We start from the raw sequence: 25519 nt of genomic DNA on the forward strand, positions 1-25519 counted from the left end.
ATATTGTCCGAAGTAGTCTCTTTGTTTGGTCAGAGGCTAACAAGAGCTTTCAGTTTGAGAATATTGCCCATATCTGCACTAGAGTCATTGCCTACACCAGAGTCTCTCTGCTTAGTTTTGTTTGATACAATCCACGGTAAACAGGAATAAGGCTCAGTGGGAATGTTGTGTCAGTATTCTTCAATGAGTTAATGTTGAAACTATGAGCAAACTAATGATGTTTTGTGGTAAACCTCTATAAAGGTAGAAGCAAACTCTATTATATGTGCATATTTTATCTTGCCCCTCCCTCCCACCTCATTAGATTACAAACTTTATGAAGGCAAGGAAATATATTTTCCATTTCTCCCACAGTACAGGATATTTAATTTTATTGAATCACATTATGGGGAGGGTATCATTTCTTTCCTCTTATCTCTGTTCCCTTTGTTAAGGTGGAATGGAAACCTCCCTTTCTTTGCTGTAGGAGAAAAAAATTTGTAATTAAGTTTTTCTTAGCCCTCCAGAATGTGACTAAGATAGGATAAAGTTAACTAAGGTTAAACTATGTTGCAGTTTATATCTTCTAGAGTTCTTTAGTCTTTGAGAAGAATCCCTGAAATGAATTTTGTGGATTTGGGAGCAGAAAATCAGACTCTATTTTGGATTTTGCTTCTCAATCTTGAAGTAGAGAGATATCCAATGCTCAGCAGCAGCTCGGGTGATGGCAAGAGCCAAGTTCATTCTTGGAGCACTCTGAAGTGAAGCTGTGTATAGAGACCTTGGGAACTATGAACCTATAGTAGATGGGAAGAAGTGGCAGATATGGAAAGCAAAGGAGAGGGATTTGAGATTGACTAACATGAGGAGGGCATACCTACTATGAAATGGTAAGGTTGATTATTGACTCCAGTCAGTGCTTTATCTCCTTGTTCCATCACAGTGCTTATTCTGGAAATTTCAAATACTAAAACTTGCCAAATCCTTTCTCTTTTACATTACCTTCTCCCCTTCCCCTGACAGCTTTACTAGCTGGGATAAAGGATGGACTGAAGGAAAGGGGAATAGATCCTATTTAAACACCTCAAATAATTTAGGTTTTTGGCTACTTATTTCAATAAACCACATTTCACAGAGAAGTAGAAAATAATATAATTTGAGGAGGAAGAAAATACTTGTAGAAATCAAAAGACTTTGCATTAAAAACTAAAGGGGCACTTACTGAGCTTTGAAAGAAGCCAAGGATTCCAAGAGATGCTCTGAAGGTTGGTTTGGAGAGGGAATATAACTGAAAATAAGCCCAAATCGGAAGGCTATTGTAATAGTCCCAGTGAGAAAAGATACTGAGGCAAGATAGCAGCTGGATGAGAGATGAGAGAAGTGAAGAATATTGAGAGAGAATACACAAGTCTTGTCAACAGTGAATACGAGAGAGAGAAGACAGACTCCTGCTTTGCAAATGAAAGTGAAGAATGGACATGAATGAATTTTCAAATCCTCTTGAGATGATTTCCAAAATTGGAATGGAACTCATGATTTCCCATTTTTGATAATTGGGGTTGGGCATATGCCAGGTCATATTTCTGATCACTATTGAACCTTGACCAGGTACAGCAAACAAATGGGCTTGAAAGAAATGGATGAAATAGCTTATTTGATGGTCAAATAATCTATTAAAATCCCACTAACTGATTAATTCCATCACTTACTGCTCTTAGTGAATTGTAGGAAGCCAGAAAACTTTTCCAGAGTCAGTAGTGGGTAGATATAGTTCTGAAGTATATGTATGGGTGGTAAGAGCGTGGCAAGTAGCAGCGTGGTATGGGAAGGTCATGTTGGGAGGAGGAAAGAGGTTCAAAAGTGATACCCCAAGAAGAGGACTGAAACCCTTAAATAAGAAGCAATGTTGTCTTAGTGAAGACCTCCAGTGTGAGGGGAACCCATGATCAGCCTACTTTGGAAAGTTTAGTTAGAAAAATGTTACATTAAACCTAAATCTGAATGAAACTTATCCACGGAAGGATAAATTTAATTCCCTCTACATGGCCACCCTTCAGATACTTGTATTATTATACTGCCTTTTAAGGCTTCAGGCTAAACATTTCCAGTTCCTTCAATAATTCTAATCCTTTCACCATGCTGGTGGTACTCTCTCAAGTTTTTCAATGAAATAACATGCTCAGTGGTTGAGTCACAAAGCCTGGGTTCAAATTCTTACTATATCATTTACTGTGTGACTTTGGGAAGTCAATTTCTCTGGGACTTCATTTGTAAAATAAGGAAGTCAGACTTGAACTTTAAGGTCCTTTCCAGTTATAAAATTATGATCCTAAAATGTAGCCAGAAGTGATGTTAATACTCTAGCAATGAAGAAACAGGATACTTGTGAAATTAAATTTCTGAATCTACCTCCAAGATTGGAAAGAACTGATTATGTCCTTCCTGTTCATTCCTGCACAGTCATTCTACAAGCTTAAGGGTTGTTGATAATGAACCACCAACCACCATTATTCTCCTTGTCCATTCTTCAATTTCCCTTTGCAAAGCAGGGGTCTGTTCTCTCTCTCTTCTCTCTCTCTCTCTCTCTCTCTCTCTCTCTCTCTCTCTTGCATTCACTGTTGACAAGACTTGTGTATTCTCTCTCAATATTCTACACTTCTCTCATCTCTCATCTAGCTACTATCTTGCCTCAGTATCTTTTCTCACTGGGACTATTACAATAGCCTTCTGATTTGGGCTTATTTTCAGTTATATTCCCTCTCTAAACTATCCTTCGGAGCACCTCTTGGAATCCTTGGTTTCTTTCAAAGCTCAGTAAGGTGTCTCCCTAGTTTTTAATGCAAAGTCTTTTGATTCCTACAAGTATTTACTTCCTTCTCAAATTATATATTTTTTTCCTGGTCTGTGAAACGTGAAGTCCTTGAATACAGGAACTATTTTGTCCTCTTTTTATCTCCAGTATATCATCTCATCAGAGTTGTAATCAGAATCAGAACAACTGGGACTTTACCCTAAGGTACTTAGAAGGGTTAGTTAGGGTCCAGGGTTCCTCATGGTAACCTGTCTTCCAGCTCCACAATTCAGTCTTAGGTGATTATACTCAGACTGTCTACTTTCACACCCAAGCCATTCAACTACTATTTTTCCCCTAGGTAAAAGTGGCAGAACCTTTTTTGAAATAAATGATTACTGTTTGCTGTGGGAAAGTAAAATTGTTTCTATTCTATAACTGATTTCAGGTTGGGTTGGTTGGATGAATATGGACTGATATATTCCAAGGAGGCGAGAAAAGCAACTGTTGATACTGCAATAAGTGAATAGATTTAAGACTGGAAGGCACCCCAGAGGTTATCCCCTTCATTTTTTTTTTGTTTGTTAGTTATATCACATTTTGTGATCCCATTTGGAATTTTCTTGGTAAAGATACTAGAGTGTTTTGCCATTTCCTTCTTTTGCTCATTTTACAGATGAAGAAATTCAGGTTAACAGGATTAAGTGACGTGCCCAGAGTCTTACAGCCAGTATGAGTTTGAGACCAAATTCAAAGTCAGGTCCTCATAACTCCAGGGCTGGCACTCCTCTGTTGTTCCTTCATTTTTCAGATGAAGAAACTGATAATGAAATGCTCTGTGCTGATGGAACCATCAAGAGCACACCAGATTTAAAGTCAGACTTCAAATCTTCTCTGCTACCTCTGTGACTCTGGGCATGTCACATCTCCTCTCTAGGTCTCAATTTTCTCCACTTGTAAAATGAGTCAAGCTAGATGATCTAAATTCTTTCCTTCTAACTAATTAATGACTGTCTGTGACAACCCCATGACACCTTCTTTTGTGGGGTCAATGAAATGCTCTGTGTTCCTGCCTCAAAAACATGTTCCAGCTTCTCTGTCCTTCAGAGTTGCTTCTGACAACTTCTGACATCTTGTAGAAGACCTGCACCTCCAAGTTCTACAGGAGTGATGGAGCTGTCTTGGTGCTACTGGGACTAAGGGTTGGGTGGAGAAGACGGCAAAAGCAGGGGCTGACAGGACTAGCCAAGAGTCAGGGACAAATGCTGCAGGACTCTGCTCAGGCAATGAGAAAAGATTCTCAAGGCTACAGTAGCTTTTAATGTTTGTCTTATGCTGCTCACCTTCTGCCACCTAGTGACTAGTTGAGGATTTCCCAGGGCAGAAAATCAAGGTGGGAAACCATTTGCTTCTTTTAACTATGGTTCCTGGAAGTGCAGGACAAAGTTATTGCTGTTCTTTGTTTTTTGTTCTTGAAGAAGACCATTGTGGATGGTTATGACATGCAGGTGAATTGGATTTAAATGAGAGAGGGCTGTGCAAAGTCACCAAACTCACTCTCTTTTCTGGAGTCATTTGGGTTCAGTGTCAGATCTGGATCAGACTTGATTGGAAATGGCCCTACATGCTGTGGGAGACCTTGGCCTTTTAAAGCTAGGGTCTCTAACAGTTCTCAGTTGTCTGAGAAAATACCCATTCAGTGATTAAGGCTAGTTAAGAAAGTGGGCCTCTTTAACCTAACAGCCTATTATACATACATAGTGTCCTCTACCACTCCAAAATTAGAGTTATACCCACAAAAGTTTATACTATCCATAGCAATGCTGCCCTGTTTTGAGTAAACCCAGGTACAGGCTGTGACACAATGCTCCCCTGCCCTATTCTGACACACACATTCAAACACACACACACACACACACACACACACACACACACACACATCCTGATCCAGATGCATCTTCCATCTTCTTCCTTACTGGGAACCTCCGCTTCCCAATCCCAACCATGGATGGTGCCGAAGGCCTGAGTACAGAATTTATTGTCCACTCATACTCTTCCCCTTCATACTGCAAGATGCTTAGAAGTGGTCGGTAGTCAGTAACACCTGGATGGGGAATAGCTCCTGAAGCTGTGAGTCTGGTGGCCTCCGGGTCTTTGTTAGGAAAACGACCTTGAAGTGAATGGTCCTGGAGGTCTGGAACTGGTTGCGATTATACTCAGGACCATCTCCTGAGCGAATTAGGGACAGAAATCTGAAGAAGGGTTCAGTGGGGTCAGGGATGGTCAGTGGAGTTGGGGGGGGTCACTGGGGTCAAAAAGGGTCAGTGAGGACAGGGATAGTTAGCTGGGTTCTGGAACTGTGGGATCAATAGGGTAGGGAGGGAGTTTACTAAGATAAGTAAGAGTCTTTGGAAGGATTGCCCCCTCCCCTTCCATCACAGCTTCCCTAAGTGTGTTTTCTCCCACACCTGTCCTTGTTTAGTAGCTCCTTGGAGAGAAGTTCCTGAGACAGTCCAGGCTGGATGGATTCTAGTTGCCTTTTCACCATATCAAACATGTCAATCTCACGCATATCAAACACAAGAGGTTTCCCAAACCTAGGAGCCAGTATGGAGGTAGGGGAGAGGGAGAACATATCATGGATATCCCCTCCACCTCTTATCCCAGGGGCTTACTGTCAGGAGGAAGAAGGAAGAATGGGGATCCACTGAGAAGGGGTATCTGGATGAATTACAGAAAATAAAGGGCTTGTACTGGTGAGGCCAGAATCAAGGTGGGGAAGGGATCATTCATACTTTGGAGAAGCTACCCTGGGGATTAATTGGTTTTTTGGAACTGGACCTCCTTATTTGGGGGCATACACATGTGAATAGGAGTGGGTTTGTGCTTCTCTTTCCCCATACCTGATTGCCCCAAGCAGAGCTAGACGCACAGAATCAGGCTGCATACGAGCTGGGTTGAGGGTGTCCACATAGTTGGTGTCCTGGTAGCGAAGGAATGTGGATGCCTGGCCCGAGGGATCAATAACCAGAGGCCACCTGGGGAGGCCATTCACAACATAGCTATGACCTTGATGGTCCCTTGACCTTGATCTCCACCCCCCTGTTAGTGAGTTACACTAACCTCCCTTTAGTTAAAATAACTTCCCACTCCCCAAACTCTTCTGGTCATCCCAACACCACACTGACCGCCCATCAGTCTTGAGTCGGTCACCCACGTCCTTGAGCAATACATCATGAAGTTCAGCCACTGGACACTTCAGCCCCGGTAGCTCTCCTTCCTCTGTGGTAATGATTAGAATGAAGACTCAAAGGTTCTGCCCCAACACAGCCCCCAGAATGCTACCATTCCCTCCAATGACCCCTGATTCCCTCTTCCCCCAAGGCCTTTCTAATGGATTAGTGGGAGAATCAAAGGACCTCAGCTCAGCCAGGGTCCTCAAGGCTGCAAGGCCCACATTACCTTGAGGTCCAGGTACCCACCTTCCTGGGTCTGCTCTCTCAGCTCCAGTCGAGCCAATGCTAGCTTCTCTTCTGCCTTCTCTGCTTTTAGCCGCAACTCATCCACCAGATTCTCAGCATCTTTGATGGCCTAAGATTTGTGATATCTGTGATTCCTAACCTAAAACTCCCCTGATCCAGTAATCCTTAAACTTGCCCATATTTATTCTAGGCTATTCTCCTACTGAAACTTCAGCCTTCCATTGTAACCTTCTGTTACCCTCAAGATAAAATGAATCCCCCAATAAAACTACCTTTGACCTCCCTGGTTATGTCTTACAGTTATCACTTAGACTGGGGCCTTCAAATTATTATCCCCAAATATAACTTTTTGTTATCATCTGGTTGACCCTCCAGTTGTGTAATCCCTTAGCCATGTATCCTTTGGCCTCCTGAAATAACTATACCCATAACCTCTGATCCTCTGTGGAAGAAAGAAAAGGAAAAAGGCACCAGTTTGGGAGGGATCGAATGATGTTAACAAAGGATATATAGGATACAGAGTACTCAACAATTATTTTGTTTTCTCTGCCAACCAGAATGATCTTCATGTGAGGAAGGAGAGAAATACAATTAACAGGGAATTTAAACACAATATAAATGAAGAAATAGTAAGAGAGAACTAGAGGCCCTCAATTAATTTATTGCCAGGCCTAGATGAATTCTATCCTGTGGTATTAGAAGATGTGATTGTTGAACCACTGTCAGTGAATTTTGAAAATCTAGAAAATGGAAAAGGTATTGCAGGACCAAAGAAGGGCAAATGTTCTGACTTTCAAAATGGAAGTGGTAGATTCCTCAAAATGTAGACTGATGAGCTTGGCATTAATTCCTTGCAAAATCTTAGAAAATGTTATTAAAACCATGATTTGTGATTACTTAGGAAAACAATGATTAAGATTGAACATAGTTTCATCAAGAACTAAACTGCTAGACTAAATAAATTTCCTTTTCTGATAGGTTTATTACACTGATCAATGAGGTAAAAGCTAAATACATAGAATTCCTGGACTTCATATCTATGACAAAAGTTTTCATTATATCTTTATGGAGAAAAGTAGGCTAAATGATAATGTAGTTATATGAATTTGAAACCAATTGCATGACAAGATCTAAAGAGTAGTCATCAGTGGTTCATTATTGGCTTGGAAGGTCTCTAGTGGAAGGCCCCAAGGCTATATCTCTTGACTATGTATTAATCAACATGTTTGCTAATGACTCAGATGAAGGCCCAATTGTGGAATTTGTAAATAATATGATGCCAAGAGGGAAAGCTAGAACCTTGGATGACAAAGTCAATATCCAAGAAAACCTTAAAAGGTTAAAACACTGGGCCTGATCAAATAAAATAAAATTCAGGAGGGACTGATTCTAGATTTTCTAGAAGAAAGTTGTCTGAGAAGGGGAAAGATAAGAGGGAAGAACTTGTGTTGAATAAGGAGAAGGAAATTTAAAGATGATTGGATAGATATTGATTTTGAGGGGGAAATTTGGGATAAATTGAGGAATTTGAATGAGAACCCTTGTTGGGTCTAGATTCTACATTAGATTTTTGTGAAAGAAAGTTATAGGAGGGGACAGCTAGGTGGCATAGTGGATAGAGCACTGGCCCTGGAGTTAGGAGGACCTGAGTTCAAATCCAACCTCAGACACTTAATAATTACCTAGCTGTGTGGCCTTGGGCAAGTCACTTTAACCCCATTGCCTTGCACAAACCAAATGAAAAAAAAGAAAGTTGTAGGAGAAAGAGTAGGATTAAGGAATAGGAGATAAGATGGTATTTAGGAAAGCAAAGTAAGGCAAGGTAAGTTTTTTTTAAAAAAAGGTAATTACTATAAAAGAAATTGAGGGGCAGCTATGTGGCGTAGTGGATAAAGCACTGGCCTTGGAGTCAGGAGTACCTGGGTTCAAATCCGGCCTCAGACACTTAATAATTACTTAACTGTGTGGCCTTGGGCAAGCCACTTAACCCCATTTGGCTTGCAAAAAAAAAACCTAAAAAAAGTTATAAAAGAAATTGATAAAGTAAACTGGTAAGCAAAACAAACTGGTGGAACAAATAAGAAGTTGTTTATCCTTCATGCTTAAAAACAAAAATGACATCCCAATATTGGAGTCAATGTACAGAGTGTCCAACTGTGATTGATCAGACCAATACCAGATCAGAAGGCTCTACCACAGGCTGGGCACAAATAACCCATATGAACATTTGGAGTGGAGATGTTTCTAAATTTGCATTTCCATGTTTCTTTTGAGCTAATGTAATTCTGCTTTGCTCATAGAACACAGCATCTTCTTTGATGCACAAGGCATGTCATACTGGGTGATCCTATGCCAGGGCCTCTCATGTCTCACCATCAATTCCAAAGTTCTTCAGAGAAACTTTGATAATGTTCTTATATCACTTCTTCTGACTACAATATGAACGTCTTCCCTATGTGAGTCCTTGTAATATAGTCTTTTAGACAAGCATATGTTTGACATTTGAAAAACATGGCCAACCCATTGACTTGAGTTCTCTACAATAGAATTTGAATGCTTAGAAGTTTAGCTCAAGAAAGGACCTCAGTGTCCGGTACTTTATCTTGTCAGATGATCTTCAGAATCTTCCTAGGACAATTCAAATGGAAGTGATTCAGTTTTCTGGCATGGTGATGGTAGAGTGTCCAGGTTACACAGGCATAAAACAATGAGGTTAGCATAATAGCTCTGTAGCCTAATGGTAGCCTGATATCTCTTCTTTTTTCACACTTTCCTTTGGAACTTTCCAAACATGAGCTAACTCTAGCATTGAGTATGCCAACTTTATCATCTCTGTGTATATCCCTGGAAAGTATACTTGCCAAGGTAAGTGAAGAGGTTAATTAAAAGGAAAAATAGTAGAATAGAAAGTAAAGCTATTGAGACAAAGGAAAGAAAATTGTCTATGTCTAAATTGTCTAAATTTAAGAAAAGATTGGGTTAAAAGAAAAAAACAAAACAAAACAAATAAAAAAACACACTCCAAGCTCAATGGATTAATAAGTAGGAGCTAGTTTAAAAAATAAATATAGGCTAGTTTAAAAAAATGAATAAACTAAGTAAACCATTAACTATTATGATTAAAAAAAGGAACTCACATTAACAATATCAAAAAAAGAAAAATTCAAAACAAATGAAATAAAGAAAATTTTAAGAAATTATTTTGCCCAACTAAATACTAATAAAACTAGCAAATTAAATAAAATGAATGTTTACAAAACTATAAAAAACAAATAAGAAAAGAGAATTTAACTCAATCCCAGAAAAAGAAGATAGTTTGCAAGATTAAGATTGGCAAAAGTTTGATCTGGCAACATAAAAGCTCCCATGAACTTAATCTACATTATATAAGGGGTGTGACTAGGAATACCAAGGTCAAAGGTCAATTTTTAAAGCATGAAAATTTTATTCTGGTATTGTTGACTATCCATACTCAAATGGATCTCTCAGCTAATGGGAATGTTACCTTAAGGATGCAAATTACCACCCATTCATGCCTACCCATTTTGTGCAGCACTTGTTTATGTCTTCTGAGAAGTTTAGCACAAAGAATGGTGTGCAAGTGGAATGGCTCTTATTTTCTCTTTACATCAATAGAAGAGCAGTGATGCACATGAGCTGTTCACTGTTTACCTTGTGCTCTTGTCTCTTGACCAACTCATCTTGTTTGAATGATATCCTTTACTCTGGTTTTTCTTCATGATTTCTTATTTGTTTTACGATCCAATCTTCTCACAGTCACCATTGCCCTTTGAGTGACAGACACTTTTTAATTTTTTGGAGACTGAAATATTCCATGACTTATAGTCATACAACCTTCAAAAAAATGCAGGTGGGTGAGAAGATAGAACTTTATGTTTGGGAGAATATTAAGGTCATTCAAGAAACACTGCAATTTCTCAAAGGCAGTACAGCTAGGTCTGCTCAATTCTGAGCTTAATTTGTTGTCAATTTACAGTGTCTGTCCTAGATTTTTGTGTACTGATGTGTGAACTTTATAGGTTACCTATCTAACATTATGTCATAATCTGTACAACAATCATTTTTCATTCATGAATACATTTTCCCCTGCATGGATAGTTAGACTTAACTGCTTGAAATGGTCTAGGAAACTCGGCAATGTGTTGGACTTTATGTAACCAAAATAATGTCATCTGCAAACAAACAATATCTGGAATCTCTTTTAAACTCAAACTCAACCATGGATCTCCTCCATGACACTGGTAAATACCTTTAATAACCAGAAGGCCACTGAATAAGGCTACCTTTCTTGTTTTAGTTGTCAAGGAATCATGGGAAATTTTTGATGAGCACATGGGAGATAACTTGTTGAAAGAGAAAAGCCTTTAAGACAATATTTTGCTCCACTAAATCTAAAAGTTTTTTTGTAAATTGTCAACAAGAAACCCAGTACAATGGGACATCAATTGGTCAACCAGCATTATTAAAAGCTAATTATATTACTAGGAATTGTACTAAGTACTGAGGATACTAAAATGGGCAAAAATCATCCTTGTTCTCAAGAAGTTCACATCCCAGTGGAGGAGACAAGAGGTAACACATCTAGATACATACAATGTAAAGGGCATGAAATTTCAGAGGGAAGGCACTAGTGTTGGATGGGATTAGCAAAGGTTTCTTTCAGAAGGTGGAATTTGAACAGTTTTGAAAGATATCAGAGAAATCAGAAGACAGAGTTGAAGAGGAAGAGCTTGCCAAGCATGAGGGGACAGCTCTCATGAGGGGATAGTGAAACACATAACATTGAGAGATGGAGTGTTATGTGGGGAACAGAAGGCAGGATTAAAGAATATATGGAATAGAGTAAAATGTAAGACTAGAAAGAAGTAAAATCAAAGTTGTGAAAGACTTTAAAAGTCAAACAGAGGGGAGTTAGTGGAATTTATTAAATAATGGGGAGCAGGAAAGAGTGACATGGTCAGATCTGTGCTTTAGGAAATTCTTTGGTCCTTGAGTGTAGGATGGATGGGAGAAACTTGAGGCAGGAAGACTAACCATCAGGCAAGTACAATTACAAGGATGGTTGCTGCGTGAATGAAGGTGGTGGGTGACCTTATATGAGAGATGTGAATGCAAACATGACAAGACTTGGCAATAGTTTGGATATATGGAATGAGTCTAGAAGAAAATTCAAGGGTGACATTGAATTTGTGAGTCTAGGTGACTGGGAAGATGTGGCACCCTTGATAATTATAAGGCAGTTTGAAGAGGAAAGGGCTTTGTGGAAAAGATAATGTGTTTTATTTTTGACATGTTGAATTTTAAATGCCCAAGAGATATGCTGTTTGAGATTTTCAGAAACTGGTTGGTTGATTATAGTTTTTCATTCTCAAAGAAGGCAAAAATACATCATTATTTTAGAGTCAAGTTACAGTGTGTCTGACAGTGACTGATATGACCAATACAATCTTGGAATGCTCTAACACAGGTTGGGCATAAATAGGCCACATGAACATTTGGGGAGGATTCTCTGAATTTGTGCATCTCACATTTCTTTTGAGTTACTTCAATTTTGCTTTGCTCATATGTGGACACACTATGCTGTTACTGTGCTGGTGTCTCTAAATGTCATATAATCAATCACAAAGAGAAACCTTAAGAATGTTCTTGTATTCCTATTTTAGACCACCATGTCAGTGCTTGCCCCATATGAGTTCTCCAAAAAATATGTCTTTGGCAAGCATACATTTTTTGTTTGAACAATTATCATCTCATTCAGACTCTACCAATATTTTCTCATTTTATCCTCAAAACTAGTGGGGATACATAACTAGTAAATATCTAAGGCTGGATTTGAACTCAAATCTTCTTGACTCTAGGACCAAGACTCTATCCCCTGCGCCACCTAGCTCTTCCTTGATACACGTGTATATTATTCACATATAAAATTTTTAATAATGGGAATACAAACATTTAGGTTAGTTATCATTGACATTTTCAGCTATCTTTATTTTCTTTTTGTATTAATAATATCTAAGATTTTTTCTGATGCCATTGTATCCTTGTTTACATTCCTTATGAACCAATCCCTCAGCATCTTCAAAATTGTGTGCCCTTTGGGCAACTGCTTTTCCTATCTTGCTTTTCTTATTCTACCTCAGTAAAGATATCTGATTCTATGATATTAAGGGCCAGGTATGGCATTTCCCATTTTTCTTGATATTGAAAAGAATTTATTATAAAAATTCCTTGTGCATGTCTTCCATTTTATTTCAAGTGTTGTTCTCTTCCATATTTCATCTTTGAATGCATCTCTCTACTGGGAGTCCTGGAGACCTCTCAATTTTCAACATATCCAAAACTGAACAAGCTCTCTTTCCTCCCAAACCTTCTCATTTTCTAAATTTCACTAATCATCTAATTTGACTAATCACTAATCCCACCTTCTGAAATTAATTATCTTTGATTTCTCTTTTCCCTTACCTTACATATCCAATCACTGGACAAATCTTGCCATCTCCACCTTTCTAACATTATTTACTTGTGATTCCTTTTCTTAATTCACACAGCTGCCACCTTAGTTTAGGCCTCATCACCTCTCATTTAAATTATTGCAGTAACCTTCTAATTGGTTTCTCTGTTCACTGTTTTGGCCTGTCTTACAGCCTATTACCAAAGAGATTTCTTTTTTTTCTTCTTTTTTTCTGAGATTTCTTTTTTAAGGATAGATGTTGTTACCATGTAATTTCCTTACTCAAGCATCTTCAGATGTTCTTTATTTCTTTAAGATAACATAAACACTCCTCTGTTTAGTTCTTTTGCAAAGGATCTCCCATTTATCTTTTCATTTGTGATATATTCCTCTTTCCCACATTCCATCCAAACTACACTTCTCAAAGCAGAACCAAGAGATCATCTACACATTAACAACAACATTGTGAGTTGATCAATTATGATAGATGCAACTTCTCTCAGCAGTTCAGAGAGATAGAACAACCCTGGGAGATCTGTTATGGACAATGTCATCCACATCCAGAGGAAAACCAAAAAACAAAAAATCAAAAAACTCAGAATCTGAATGGATATATGTTCACTTTTTAAAAATTGCTCTTATGTTTTTCCTTCCTATCCCATGGTTTTCTTATTTTCCTTTAGTCCTAAGTCCTCATACACAAATGCCATATGTAAACACGTTAAACACAAATGTACAAAGTCCATGCACAACCTAACTTTACCACTGAGGGGTGGGGGTGGGGTGGGTGGAAAGGGAGGAGGTAGAAAAATATGTACCATAAATGTGCAAGTGGATGAATGTTGAAAAACTTTCATAACATGTAATTGAAAAATAAAATAAAAGAAACAAAAAACTACTCTTCTCTAAGGACAACACTCTACCTCTATTCCTTTTGCACTGGCCACGCCCCCCCCATCTCTGCTCCCCTCCTCCCATGTCTGGAACATACTCTTGCTCACTGCTCCCTCTCAGAATCCTTCTCTTCTTGCTTTTGACTCTAGCAGCTCAAGCAATACCTTTTAATTTGGTTTTGAAGAAGGGATGAAAAAATATGCCAACCTTCCTTCTTTGCAGAGATTGGGTATTATGGACTTGAAATATTGCACCTCCTGGTACTTGCAACTACCAGACCTGACCCAATCCCATTCAAGATGGCAGTGGCAGTAGCAATGGTAAACTGACTGGGCTACTCTACAGCACCTGGGCAAGAAGATAAAGTCAAGGAATATCAAAATTTTTAGGGTTAAGACACATAAAAGCTTTCCAGTCTTCCTATAGCTCTAAAGTCAGAAAAGGAGGATTTTTTTTTAATTACACAAAGTAGAGCTTTAGCTTAACTATGGGGTTGAGCATTCATGTAGACTATGTAGCAATGTCAGAAAAAACACTATTGCCTGACATTCAGGGAAAAAGTTAACTTCAATCAAGGCTATAAAGATGAGATAAAACCCAGAGAAAAAGATGCTGCTTTGGAGAACTCCTGCATCACAGGACTGAGTCTTAGAAAATCTGTTTCCATAACAGCACTTTTCCATAAATCTAATTATGTGCATAAAGTCTGAAGTTTTCAAGATCCATTGATCTTAACTAATATAACCCAATCACCACAAGTTAAAACAGATAATTAGTAGCTAAGTTATTAAGGGCATATATAAATTTTGTGCAATTTTTTCCCATAATCATTTTCTGAACTCATATTAAATACTTAAACCCAGTATTATCTATTCCATGTCTTTTAAAAGTTTCAATAAGAGAATAAATTGAATCTTAAACAAGTGGTTATTTCTATATTTTACTTCACATCATTCTATTTGAGAAGAACATTTTATCTGTATGGATGTATAATGCAGGATTGGCCAGAGGGACCCAGTTCTTCTGAGCATGCATCAGTATTTCAGCTGGGGCAAGCCCTCAAGTGATGATGATATTGTGAGCTCCTTAAAGTCAGGGACTGTCTTTTGACTCTTTGTATCCTTACATGGTACAAGTGCCTAACACATAGTGAGTATGCACTTAATAATTGCTTTTTTGACTAACTGACCAAAGGGAAGAGACTGGGGAGAATAGTGAATTATGATATTATATAACATATTATGGAAGTGCTATGGAGAGATTTAGATTTAGAGATTTAGAAATGTGTAGGCATTATGGAACCGGCTCTAGTCTGCCAAGAATATGTTGAGTAGCAGTCCCTTTACTTCATTTCACTTGGGAGTGCTTTCAAAAGACTTTGTTGGACATGGCCTCTCTCCCTCCTAGTTAGAGCTTTTCTCTTAGTTTGACTCCTTCACTGATGACTTCTGGTAAAAGAAAATTCTATAAGGGGAGAAGTCCTGGGTCCTCTTCCTTTGTGGCTATATGTGACTCCATGAATACTGGGTCTCAGTTCTTTGCCTTGGCATTTTTTTCTTTTGTTTTAGGTGAAGTAAGTTGGAGGATATGACTTTGTGAGTTTGAAGGGTGGAGAGAACAGGGCCCTCTGAGACTCTAGAAGTCAAATCCATGACAGATTTTGCAGCCAATCCAATATCAATACCTAATAAGGGACTTTAGGGATTCAATCCAGCTATAGCTGAGATGAAGATACATCCAACTGCATTTGGAGATGACTTGGGGGGGGACCAATGCTATGTATAAACATGTTAAATTTGAGTCCACTCTCCCTAGAAACTAAGGAAAAGAGGGGAATGTCTACACTTCTATTTTTTTTTTTTTGCTGTAACTTTGAATATCCTTTTGTAAAAGCTAATTGATTGCATGGAACTGGGACGGGGGAGGGTTGGTAAGTGGTGATTAACAGTGGGGTAATGGGAACTCACAATGATAATATTAAATGAGGCTCCCAACTCTTCAGTTGTTACCCTTAAAACAGAGAGAGAGAGAGAGAGAGAGAGAGAGAGAGAGATGGAGGAGCCTACTTGCTACCAGTACTAAGGTCTCTTTTGTCTCCTTGGTACAGTCCATGATATGTTGTTATGATAGACATGTTCAGAGAGTGGGACTGCAGTTTGAAACAGATTCTAGTATCAACTAAAGGGTCACTTGTAATACTGAACTGCAGATGTAGCATTTATTCTTCTGAGTAATTCTAAATTTAGTTATGACCTACTTTTAACAATGATTTTAAAAGAATATTATTTTCTAGGCAAATTAATTTGCTTACCTAAATTCAAGATAGTTAAGCTTTGCCTGGCAGGTTTATAATTTACATTGTTAGTTCCTTCACACATAAATGGAATGCAAATAAAATGATTTTATATTTTATAGTTAATACCCCTCCCCTCCAAAAGACATTGCATGCATGTATTGCTAAACTTGGTTTATATGCCTATTTAATTTTCCCCCGACATGGTTTCCCCCCTCTTTTTTCTCAGGGGTGGGGGGAGAATAACAATTAGAGATGGTGATACAAAATGAACTTGTCCTTTTCCAGAGGCATTACCATGGAAACAAGGCATCAGAAGTGAGTGGATGGACATTATACAAAGTTCCTCAAACACTTAGGATTTTGAATCTGACAGACTTCCAAGGAGGTGCTGCAATTATGCGTTAGATACTTGGAATCTGAATGGAGTCCCATCTGGAACCACATTCTGGACTGTCTGATCAGAGGGATTAATAATTCCTAATGGCAATCACCCATCTGACAGGCTAAAGGAAGTCTTCAAGACTGAATGAGAACAGAGTGAGGAATGGGGCAGATTTGATAATCCTGGGTGTGAGTGAAACCAGCAGATTACAGAGACTACTGAGATGGATATACATTGACTTTAACCTCTTTATATTCTCTTTCTCCATTTCTGAATAGATGAACTTTCCTTTACTGTACCCCCAGACCACTACCACTGTAACCATCATCACTATCATCATCATCATCATCATTGTCACCATCACCAACAGCAGTAACAATAGTTGGTGTAAAAGAAAAAGGGAGGAGAGCAAAGTAATTGTTTCCTGTCAATGAAGGGAAAGGAGAAAAAGAAAGGTGGGGATAAAAGCCAAATCTGAACCTTAATGGTTATGGCCTAGTGCATTTGAAATTTAGGTAAACTGTTTTCCTGCTCAATTTTGTACTTTAAGGTTTTTGAAGTTGTTATTAAAAATACCTGATGACCATCAGCTTGAGTTTACCTGGTTATCAGTTTGAGAACAAAACAGAGAAACACATTCCTTAAAAAGAAGAATGGGCAGCTAGTGGTACAGTTGATACAATACCAGCCCTGGAGTCAGGAGGACCAGAGTTCAAATCTGGCCTCAGACACTTAATATTTATTAGCTATGTGACCTTGGCCAAGTCACTGAACCCCGTTGCCTTAAAAAAAAAAAAGAAAAGAGACTAGTTTTCCATCATCAGAAACAGGAGATTGAAGGTCAGAGACAACTAAGAAATATTGAATCTAAATCAGTCCTTTATTTAGAAGCAGCTAGGTAGAACAGTAAATAAAACAATGGACCAGAAGTAAGAAAGAGCTGAATTCAAACCAAACTGCAGATATTTTCTGGTTGGGCTTGGGTAAATCATTTAGCTTCTGTTTGCCTTACTCTTCTCATCTATAAAATAGGGATAATAATGGTTCCTAGAAACTTCAGTGTGAGCATTTACACCCTAGACATAAGCAAACAGTACAAATCAAAGTTTGATTTATTATTTTGTTAATTGTCAATACTCGGGAGAGTGAAAGGAAAGTATTAATAATGCAAATTAAACTTTAAAGTGTGTTGTTTGAACTTTTGGGGGGGGAGAATTAGTTGTTAAGCATTTATCAGCACATCTCTGCCCCCAAACTCATCCTCGTAGTTCCTTTAGGTATGATTACTCCCAGATGCAAGATACTATGAGCCCGAATTTCTAAAAATAATAGCTCATTAGCCCCCCCCACCACTGTATTTACTTTTTTTTTGCAAGGCAAATGGGGTTAAGTGACTTGCCCAAGGCCACACAGCTAGGTAATTATCAAGTGTCTGAGACTGGATTTGAACCCAGGTACTCCTGACTCCTGGGCCAGTGCTTTATCCACTGCACCACCTACCCACCCCTGTGTTTACTTTTAATCTAGTTAACTAGAATATACATCTAGCTTAATACTAAGATAATTATTGAAATTTATAGTAAACAGAAGTAATGCCATGTCTCCACCATAAACCTGGTGCATATTCTCCCACAAAAGATAGTGGGAGTTTCGGGAAGAGTAGATGTATATAGAGTTCACAAGTGACGAAGAATACATAAAGGGAACATGTGTGACCAAGGTACTTTTGAGGAGGTACAACTAAATCATGCCACAAATGCTGTTGGGTCACAGGACCACTGATGTCTTATGACTCCTACTGACCTTTGTCTCATAGTTTTTGATGAAAGTAGTTTCACTGCTTGGTAATAAACAATACTATTACCTCCTCCATATTTGGGCTCAGTTAACACCCTGGCTTATGGCACTACTAGTCACATTGGGAAAGAACCAGTAGGAGTCTTGGATCTGGGATCTGCCATTTCCTAAATAGGATCCCAGTTCCAGGTGCTGGGCTTTCAACTCCTTTTGTTCATTCCTTTTGCTTGACTCCAAAGCTTCAAAGTAAAAGACATCTAGGTGGTTCAGTGGATAGAGCTCTGGGCCTGGACTTGGTAAGACCTGAATGAAAATTCAGCCTCAGATACTTACTAGCTCATGTGACTTGGGAAAATTACTTAACCTCTGTTTGCCTCAGTTTCTTCAAATGTAAAATGGAAATAATAACAGTTGCCATAGTTGTGAGAACAAAATGAGATACTAGTTGTAAAGCACCTTACACATAGGTGGCACTACATAAATGCTATCATTACTGTTGTGTTTTTTATTTATTTCAAAGCTAGACTTAGCAGCCTCAGGTCCTTTTTTTTTAAATTTGGACTTTCCCTTTTGACTAAAGAGTAGGCAGAGAACAGTCACCCAGGACAAGCCCATTAATTTTTGTTTTCTGAATACTTCCTGACCCCTAGAATGGTACTTGACAAATAGACCATTAAAAAAGTCTAAGGAACTTAATAAGTGCAAATGGAATTTCCAAATATCCTTAAGGTGTAAAGTGGATCACTCAAAATCAGAGAGAGCATTTCCCTGTTTATAATGCAATTGATAAAAAGAACAATTGAAATGATAGGCACTGTTTTCAAAAACAGTAAATTTATGAGCATTTAGTAATCAGAAAAAGAAGGGTTAACTCAAATGATTAAAATTAGAAATAAGAAAACAGACCACAAAAATATAAAAGAAATTAAGAAAATTAGCATAGATTATTACACATTTTTATCCTAAAAAATTTGAAAACTTAAAGAAGTGTATCTGAAAACACAAAACAGGAAAAGGAGACAAACTAAATTGATTAAACGAAGAAGAAATTAGTCTTTCATTCAAAATCCTCCACAAAAAACCTACTCAACATGAGAGAGTGTCTTCCTCCAGATCTCCTCACAGTATATGGTGCCACTGGAGCCAATGGGTTATCTGTCTACCTCTCTCCCTTTCCCTACAAATGGGTCACCTTTTTTGGTCACATCCATTCTGATGATATCCTTTATACCATTTCTCTTAAGCAATTCCTAATCTTGTACTATGTTCATGTGACCCTCTATTCACCTCATTCTCAATTTTCTTCTGAGTTGGCAGTCCATGGCTCAAATCCATATAATATCAGGAGAATGCTGTTAAAAAGACATTGACTTTTATTTCAGGAAGAAGTTTGGGGACACGAAAAGTTCTGTATCATTTCCCAAAGGAAATTTAGTTCAATTTCTTCCCATTTTTCAATTCAATTCAATTCACTTCAGTTCAAATAATTGTCCATCCACAAAATCTGTCCAATATACAAATATACACACATAGACACAAAACTTTCTGATTGTCCAGATCTATAGGTTGTTTATCCAACTGCCTGTCATAGTATAAACATTCTTCATCTACTTGGTTCTTCCTGAACAGTTTAATCAAATTCTTTTGAGTGATTATGAATCTCAGTTAGAGACATTTCTAGGTTAGATTCAATCAGCATAATGTCATTCAAAACAGAAGCATTTTATATGGAATCTCTCTTCTACTTGTACTCTTTGCTGGATATTCTCTAGCCAGTGGCAAATACCTTGGTGAGCATATGTCTACTTCATTTAGGTCTCATTTGATATTAATAGCCAAAGGGCTGTCAAACAAAATGAAATTATGTCTTTCAAATATGCTTATTCATATGAATCTTTGATTTTAAAATAATTTGTGGATTATTTATTGTTCTTATGGTGACTGAGTTATTTATATGAATTAAATTGACTTAGGAAATGGCAATGGTCTATTCTGTTATCATTCTATTTTTCACTTTCTTTGTTTTAGTTGTTAATTGCTTATTTAAGTAGGTGTGGCTAGGGCTGCTTCAACTGAGTATCATATCTTTTTCTCATTTTTATTATTTCTTTAAGTTGATATTGATGTTGAGTTTTACTTTAATGAGTCACTGTGACTACAAAGAAATGGCTGACTCAGAAATTACATAGATATCAACGGCCTGTTGTTTTGAAGGTCCAGTTCTGATGATTCAGGTTTAGAACTAGAACAAAATATTCACAGATCACTTAAGGCTTAAGTTTCCTTAACAATAGTCTGAAAAGAATGTTTGGCAAGAATGTAATGTTGGTTCAGTTGGATACAACTTCCATGACTCTCCATTTACTAAGGAGGCAAGGCAATCAGAAGCATATGCCAAGTCTGAGGAACCCAAACTCCTTGTGCACTGGGTGAATGGGAAGCTGCACCAATGGAAGCCTTAATCTCCTGTACCAAGTAAGTCTTAGAGCATGGTTTTTTTTTTTTTTTTTTTTTTTTTTTTTAGTTTTTTGCAAGGGAGTGGGGTTAAGTAGTCTGCCCAAGGTCACACAACTAGGTAATTATTAAGTGTCTGAGGCCAGATTTGAACTTAGGTACTCCTGACTCCAGGGCCAGTGCTCTATCCACTGTGCCACCTAGCTGCCCCTAGAGCATGATTTTTTTTTTTTTTAGGTTTTTGCAAGGCAAATGGAGTTAAGTGGCTTGCCCAAGGCCACACAGCTAGGTAATTAATTAAGTGTCTGAGACTGGATTTGAACCCAGGTACTCCTGACTCCAGGGCTGGTGCTTTATCCACTGCACCACCTAGCCGCCCCAGTAGGCTTTTTTTTTAATTTTTAAATTTTATTTATCCACTGCACCCCCTAGCCGCCTCTAGAGCATGATTTTTAAAGAATTAGTCTTGCCTGTGTGAGGAAGATATTGTTCCTATAACACCTGTCAATTGAACTTTAATCTATTTCATATAATGAAGTATTATTATGCTGTGAGAAACCATGAATATGAAGAATTCAGAGGAAAATGGGAAGATTTAAATGAAGTAAACAGAACGAGAACAACACATACAATTATAACATACATACCACAACCCACTATCCCAACCTCCAGCCTCCACTTTGAACTTCTTTGACTTCTCCACTGTGCCCCCAGTCAACTGATAAATTGAGAAATGTCATCAAAATCCAATCAGCCTTGACACTCACACCTTATCAGTATCCTCTGGCCCTCTTATTGGAGAGTGGAATTATAAACTCCTCCATTTAAAGAAAAGGAACAGGACCAACATCTCTTCATTTTCCACTCATTTTGGAATTATCTTTTAACCATCCTACTCGCCATGCAAAGTAACTCCCCCCGCTTCCCTCACTCCTTCCTTTTGTGTATTGTAAGCTCCTAGAAGCATATATCCTGGCACATAATAAATATTTTTAAGTGCTTATTGCCTGTTGACAATTACTACAAAAATACAGATGAAATCAAAGCTAAAAGGAAGTAAAATTGTGATTAGATTTAATCCTTACTGATTCAAAGCTTCACTCTTTCTTTCTATTTGATTTACAGTATTTTTCATTGACTGAAGTGCTAGATTTTGGTTTTAACGTTCGTAAGAGTTTTAATTCTGAGATTTCCTTCAGGAAGTGAGTGATGGTTATTTCTATTTCCACATTACCTCCTTATTCTAATATGTTTGAACATTTTTTCCCATGATTTCTTAAAATCTGGGTTCTTCTTTTGATCATGGATTTTTATGTAGTCCTGTTTCTTAGGCTTTTTTCATTGATCAGTTTAATAGACCAATTGTTTTTGATATGAGGTATCTTATATTTTCTTCTATTTAAAAAAAAACCTTCTAACTTTGTTTTACTATTTCTTGTTTCTTCATAGAGTCATTCATTGCGGTTGGTCCACTCCGATTTTCAAGGGATCAAAAATTTGGATAAGATTTTGTAAAATTTTGTGCTATTTTACTAAGTTGCTAATTCTTTCTTCCATGTCATTCTCCCACAGCACCCCTTTCTTTTCTAATTTTTTTCTTTAACATTTATTTCATTTATAAATCTTTTAAAACTCTTGCTTCATTTATTCCAGGAATTCTAACTGAACTTGTACCCAAGCTGTATTCTTCTCTGAGGCTTTGCCTGTAGAGATTTGGAGTCATCTTCATTATCTAGGTAGGTGTCCCTGTCACCAAAATAGCACTTTCTTGTGGGATCATTTTTGTTTTCTCTTTTGGACAAGAGTCATATAATTAGAATCCCAGCAGCTAAGTTGTTCTTTAAAGATGGCCTAAAAGCTTTATGATTTTTAGCAGCATCTGCCTCTTTTACTGCAGAAGCATAAGGTGGCCACATAGAACTGAGGGAGATTTTATATTTTCTTTACTATGGTTAAATAATTGATCACATAATGGTTAAACTACTGTTGATGACCTCTCTCTACTTTGCTAGGGTGGTCTCTAGAAAGCAGACATACATTGTTGCTAGGATCATACTTAACACATTTTCCAGCACAGTGGAACCTGCTAATAGATTTATGCTTTGCTGACAAAGTCTTTGAGAATATAAAATCATTTCTATGTCACACTGAGGCACTGGAGTATTAATGAATTTTGTGGAGGGGTAAAGAATACTGATACAAATATATTAAACAAAATAATAACAAATATAGTTAAATAACATTAAAATATAGTTCATAACTCAAATTATACTTATTCTAGGAAAGTATATTTAATAGCAGGGGAATCATCATTATAATAAGTCTTAGCAATAATAGAAATAATATTTTTAAAGTATTTAAAAAGGTCTTTGATAAAATGTATCATCTACTCATAAATTAAAATAATTAAATGCAGGTAGAGATTTTTCTTAATATGACAATAAGACTGAGATTAAAGAATATAAAATTCCATTGTATTTTTTAAATTGTTGATTACTTTTTAAAAGGCATATCATTTAGGAGAATAAAATTTAGCTTTAAAGGTTCTTTAACAGTAATTATACACCATGCATATATTAATTAGAAACCTGACAAAAGTGATAGCTTAGTTTTATTCAACAACCATTTAAATATTAACATTTAGCAGAGAATAGGCCAGTGAGATGCTTATTACTCACCTAAAGTATTCACCACAGTCATGGAAAATGTTCTGTTCAGCGTCCCAGTGAAGGAGGGATTCCCCATAGTTGATGAGGTTTTCCATATACTGTTTAGAGATGATACTGTGCTGACCCCAAATACTAGAGTTTCTTCAAAGAAACTAAAGACCACTCAAAAGAGTTCAGACAGAAATCCACAGAGCAAAAAACAAGTAGATGAAGAATGCATATTGTCAAGTTAATGACATCCTGTTCCTTTGTGTTCATTTATTACTACATACCTTTGGGATGGGCCCTATCACAATGGACTATGAACTAGAACCAGAAGCAATGAGAACTTATACTATGTCACATATGGGAAACCATGAAGCATGCTCAGTGATTCCAAGCTTCTTGTTGTTTAAAAGATGCTCTTCAATGCCAAGATTTCCCTGATGATGTTATATGACTATGATTCATGGAATATAGTTCCATGCTCTCAGTAGAATTAAAATTTCAGGCAACTTGAATAGCATTTGAATGAGATAGATGCTAGCAGGCTGCTGCATGTTAAAAGGGAAAATTTATGAGTAAGGAACAATTATAAAAGGCATCATCAAGAACATGAATGTTAAGAAAAGGAGGTGGCCCATTACTATCCAAAAAGTTCTTAACAGGCTTAAGAAAATTGACTGGCAGGAAGAATAACATGGTCAGACTTTTGTTTTAGAAAAATCATTTTGGCAATGAAACAGAAAATAGGTTAGATTGAGAAGAGACCTGAGGTGGGGAATCTACTTAGAAGGCCATTGTAATAGTCCAGGCAAGAGGTGATGAGGATCTGAATTAAGGTTGTATAGAATATGAGTAGAAAGTAGAGGACATATATAAGAGATGTTGTAGGTAAAGAATTATGAGATTTACCAACTGATTGACTAGATGAAATGAGAAAGAGGGAGGAATCAAGGATGACACTGAGGTTATAAACCTTAGTAATTAGAAAAATTATATTGAGGTACTCTCAACAATATTAGGGAAGTTCAGAAAAGGGTAAGATTGTGTAGGAAAGATAATAAATTCTGTTTTGATTATATGGAGCTAGAAATATGCTTGGGATATCCAGTTTGAAATGTTCAATAGGTTGTTAGTAAAGTAGGATTGGGACTCAGGAGAAAGACCAGAGGCATATATATATATATATATATATATATATATACACATACATACATACATATGTGTGTTTGTGTGCATAGAGATGACAATTGAACTAATGAGAGTTGATGAGATTCCCTAAGCGAGAGAATGAAGGGATACAAAAAGGGCTTAATGGGTGTGGTTTGAACGAAGACCCAGCAAAAGGGAAGGATTAAACAGGTAGGAAAAGAACCAAGAGAGGAGTCACAAAAACCCCAAAAGAAGAGATTCTTATGTTGTATCTTCCTCTTAGAGTTCACATCAGACTCTTCTTCAGTGTTCCCAATAGCCTCTAACCCAGTTCAGGCTTCAGGTCTGCTAGACTACATTGGGACAATAATCTTCTAAGTAGCCTCCCCTCCTCTGCTCTTTAGCTTATGATATTTTCCCTTCCTATGTTCCTCAGTTTATCTCCATCTCCCTTTCCTCCAAGGCCCATCTCCATTTTATATTCTCCCTACTCCCTCCTGGGGACTTGTGTAAATAAATGACTTTGGTAAGGCAGCCAAACTAAAGTGTATTATGTGAGAGAAAACCAGTCTGTTTCATATATTTTAGCAATAGTTCTGCTATTCTGTCCTCAAGTTTCCTGTGTTTAATCTCCAACCAGCTGCACCCTGACCACCACCCCCCCCCAGGTTAAGACCTAGGTCTGCTCATTTTGTGTCTTCCTCTGACCAGCAGCTAATGCCTTCCCCTCCAAGACTGCCTTCCATCTATTCTGTAAGAACCTTATTTTCCCCTGTAAAAGCAAGCTCCTTGAGAGCAGGAAAAATCTTTGCTTTTTCTTTTTATTCCCAGGATTTATCAGAATTCCAGACACATAGTAAATAATAAAATTTTGTTTGATGGGTCTGATGAGTACATCTAGCTTAGAAAAGATGGGGCAAATCAGATTGTCACAAAATCCCGTTTTCAGACCCTTGATTCAGATCCATTGGAAAAAAGTTCTTAAAAATTAGAGCTACACAGTCCCAGAACATTGCATGATGTCAGGAAAAAACTTCCTAACAATTTGTACTGTTCTGAAATGTAAGGAACTGCCTAGAGAAGTGAAGAGCTCCCCTCCCTTGGAGGTCTTCACTTGTCAGATAACATTATAATGGGCATCTCTAGTTGCTATAGAGGTCCCTTTTAAT

General features: G+C 37.5%; 1 protein-coding gene and 1 long non-coding RNA gene across 5 annotated transcripts in view; one reads left to right on the forward strand and one right to left on the reverse strand.

Moving 5' to 3' along the window:
• Positions 1 to 601: 601 nt before the first annotated feature.
• The window catches only part of LOC141500184 (uncharacterized), a 34495-nt gene continuing 9577 nt past the window's right edge, over positions 602 to 25519 (forward strand). The window contains exons 1-2 of the long non-coding RNA XR_012471882.1: positions 602 to 869; positions 22201 to 22283. This is a non-coding gene — a long non-coding RNA (uncharacterized LOC141500184). The remainder of the gene's footprint in view (positions 870 to 22200; positions 22284 to 25519) is intronic.
• The window catches only part of IQANK1 (IQ motif and ankyrin repeat containing 1), a 55304-nt gene continuing 33481 nt past the window's right edge, over positions 3697 to 25519 (reverse strand). For 2 of the 4 annotated variants that reach the window (XM_074203175.1, XM_074203174.1), the window contains exons 9-13: positions 6253 to 6361; positions 5959 to 6052; positions 5674 to 5808; positions 5239 to 5367; positions 3697 to 5022 (exon numbers count right to left, since the gene is read on the reverse strand). In XM_074203175.1, the coding sequence (XP_074059276.1) occupies positions 4848 to 5022; positions 5239 to 5367; positions 5674 to 5808; positions 5959 to 6052; positions 6253 to 6361 (642 nt within the window). In that variant the 3' untranslated portion in view covers positions 3697 to 4847. The remainder of the gene's footprint in view (positions 5023 to 5238; positions 5368 to 5673; positions 5809 to 5958; positions 6053 to 6252; positions 6362 to 25519) is intronic. The other 2 variants (XM_074203172.1, XM_074203173.1) reach the window with 2 other exon arrangements.

The sequence above is a fragment of the Macrotis lagotis genome, chromosome X (assembly GCF_037893015.1).
Source record: "Macrotis lagotis isolate mMagLag1 chromosome X, bilby.v1.9.chrom.fasta, whole genome shotgun sequence".
NCBI classification, from domain to species: domain Eukaryota; kingdom Metazoa; phylum Chordata; class Mammalia; order Peramelemorphia; family Peramelidae; genus Macrotis; species Macrotis lagotis.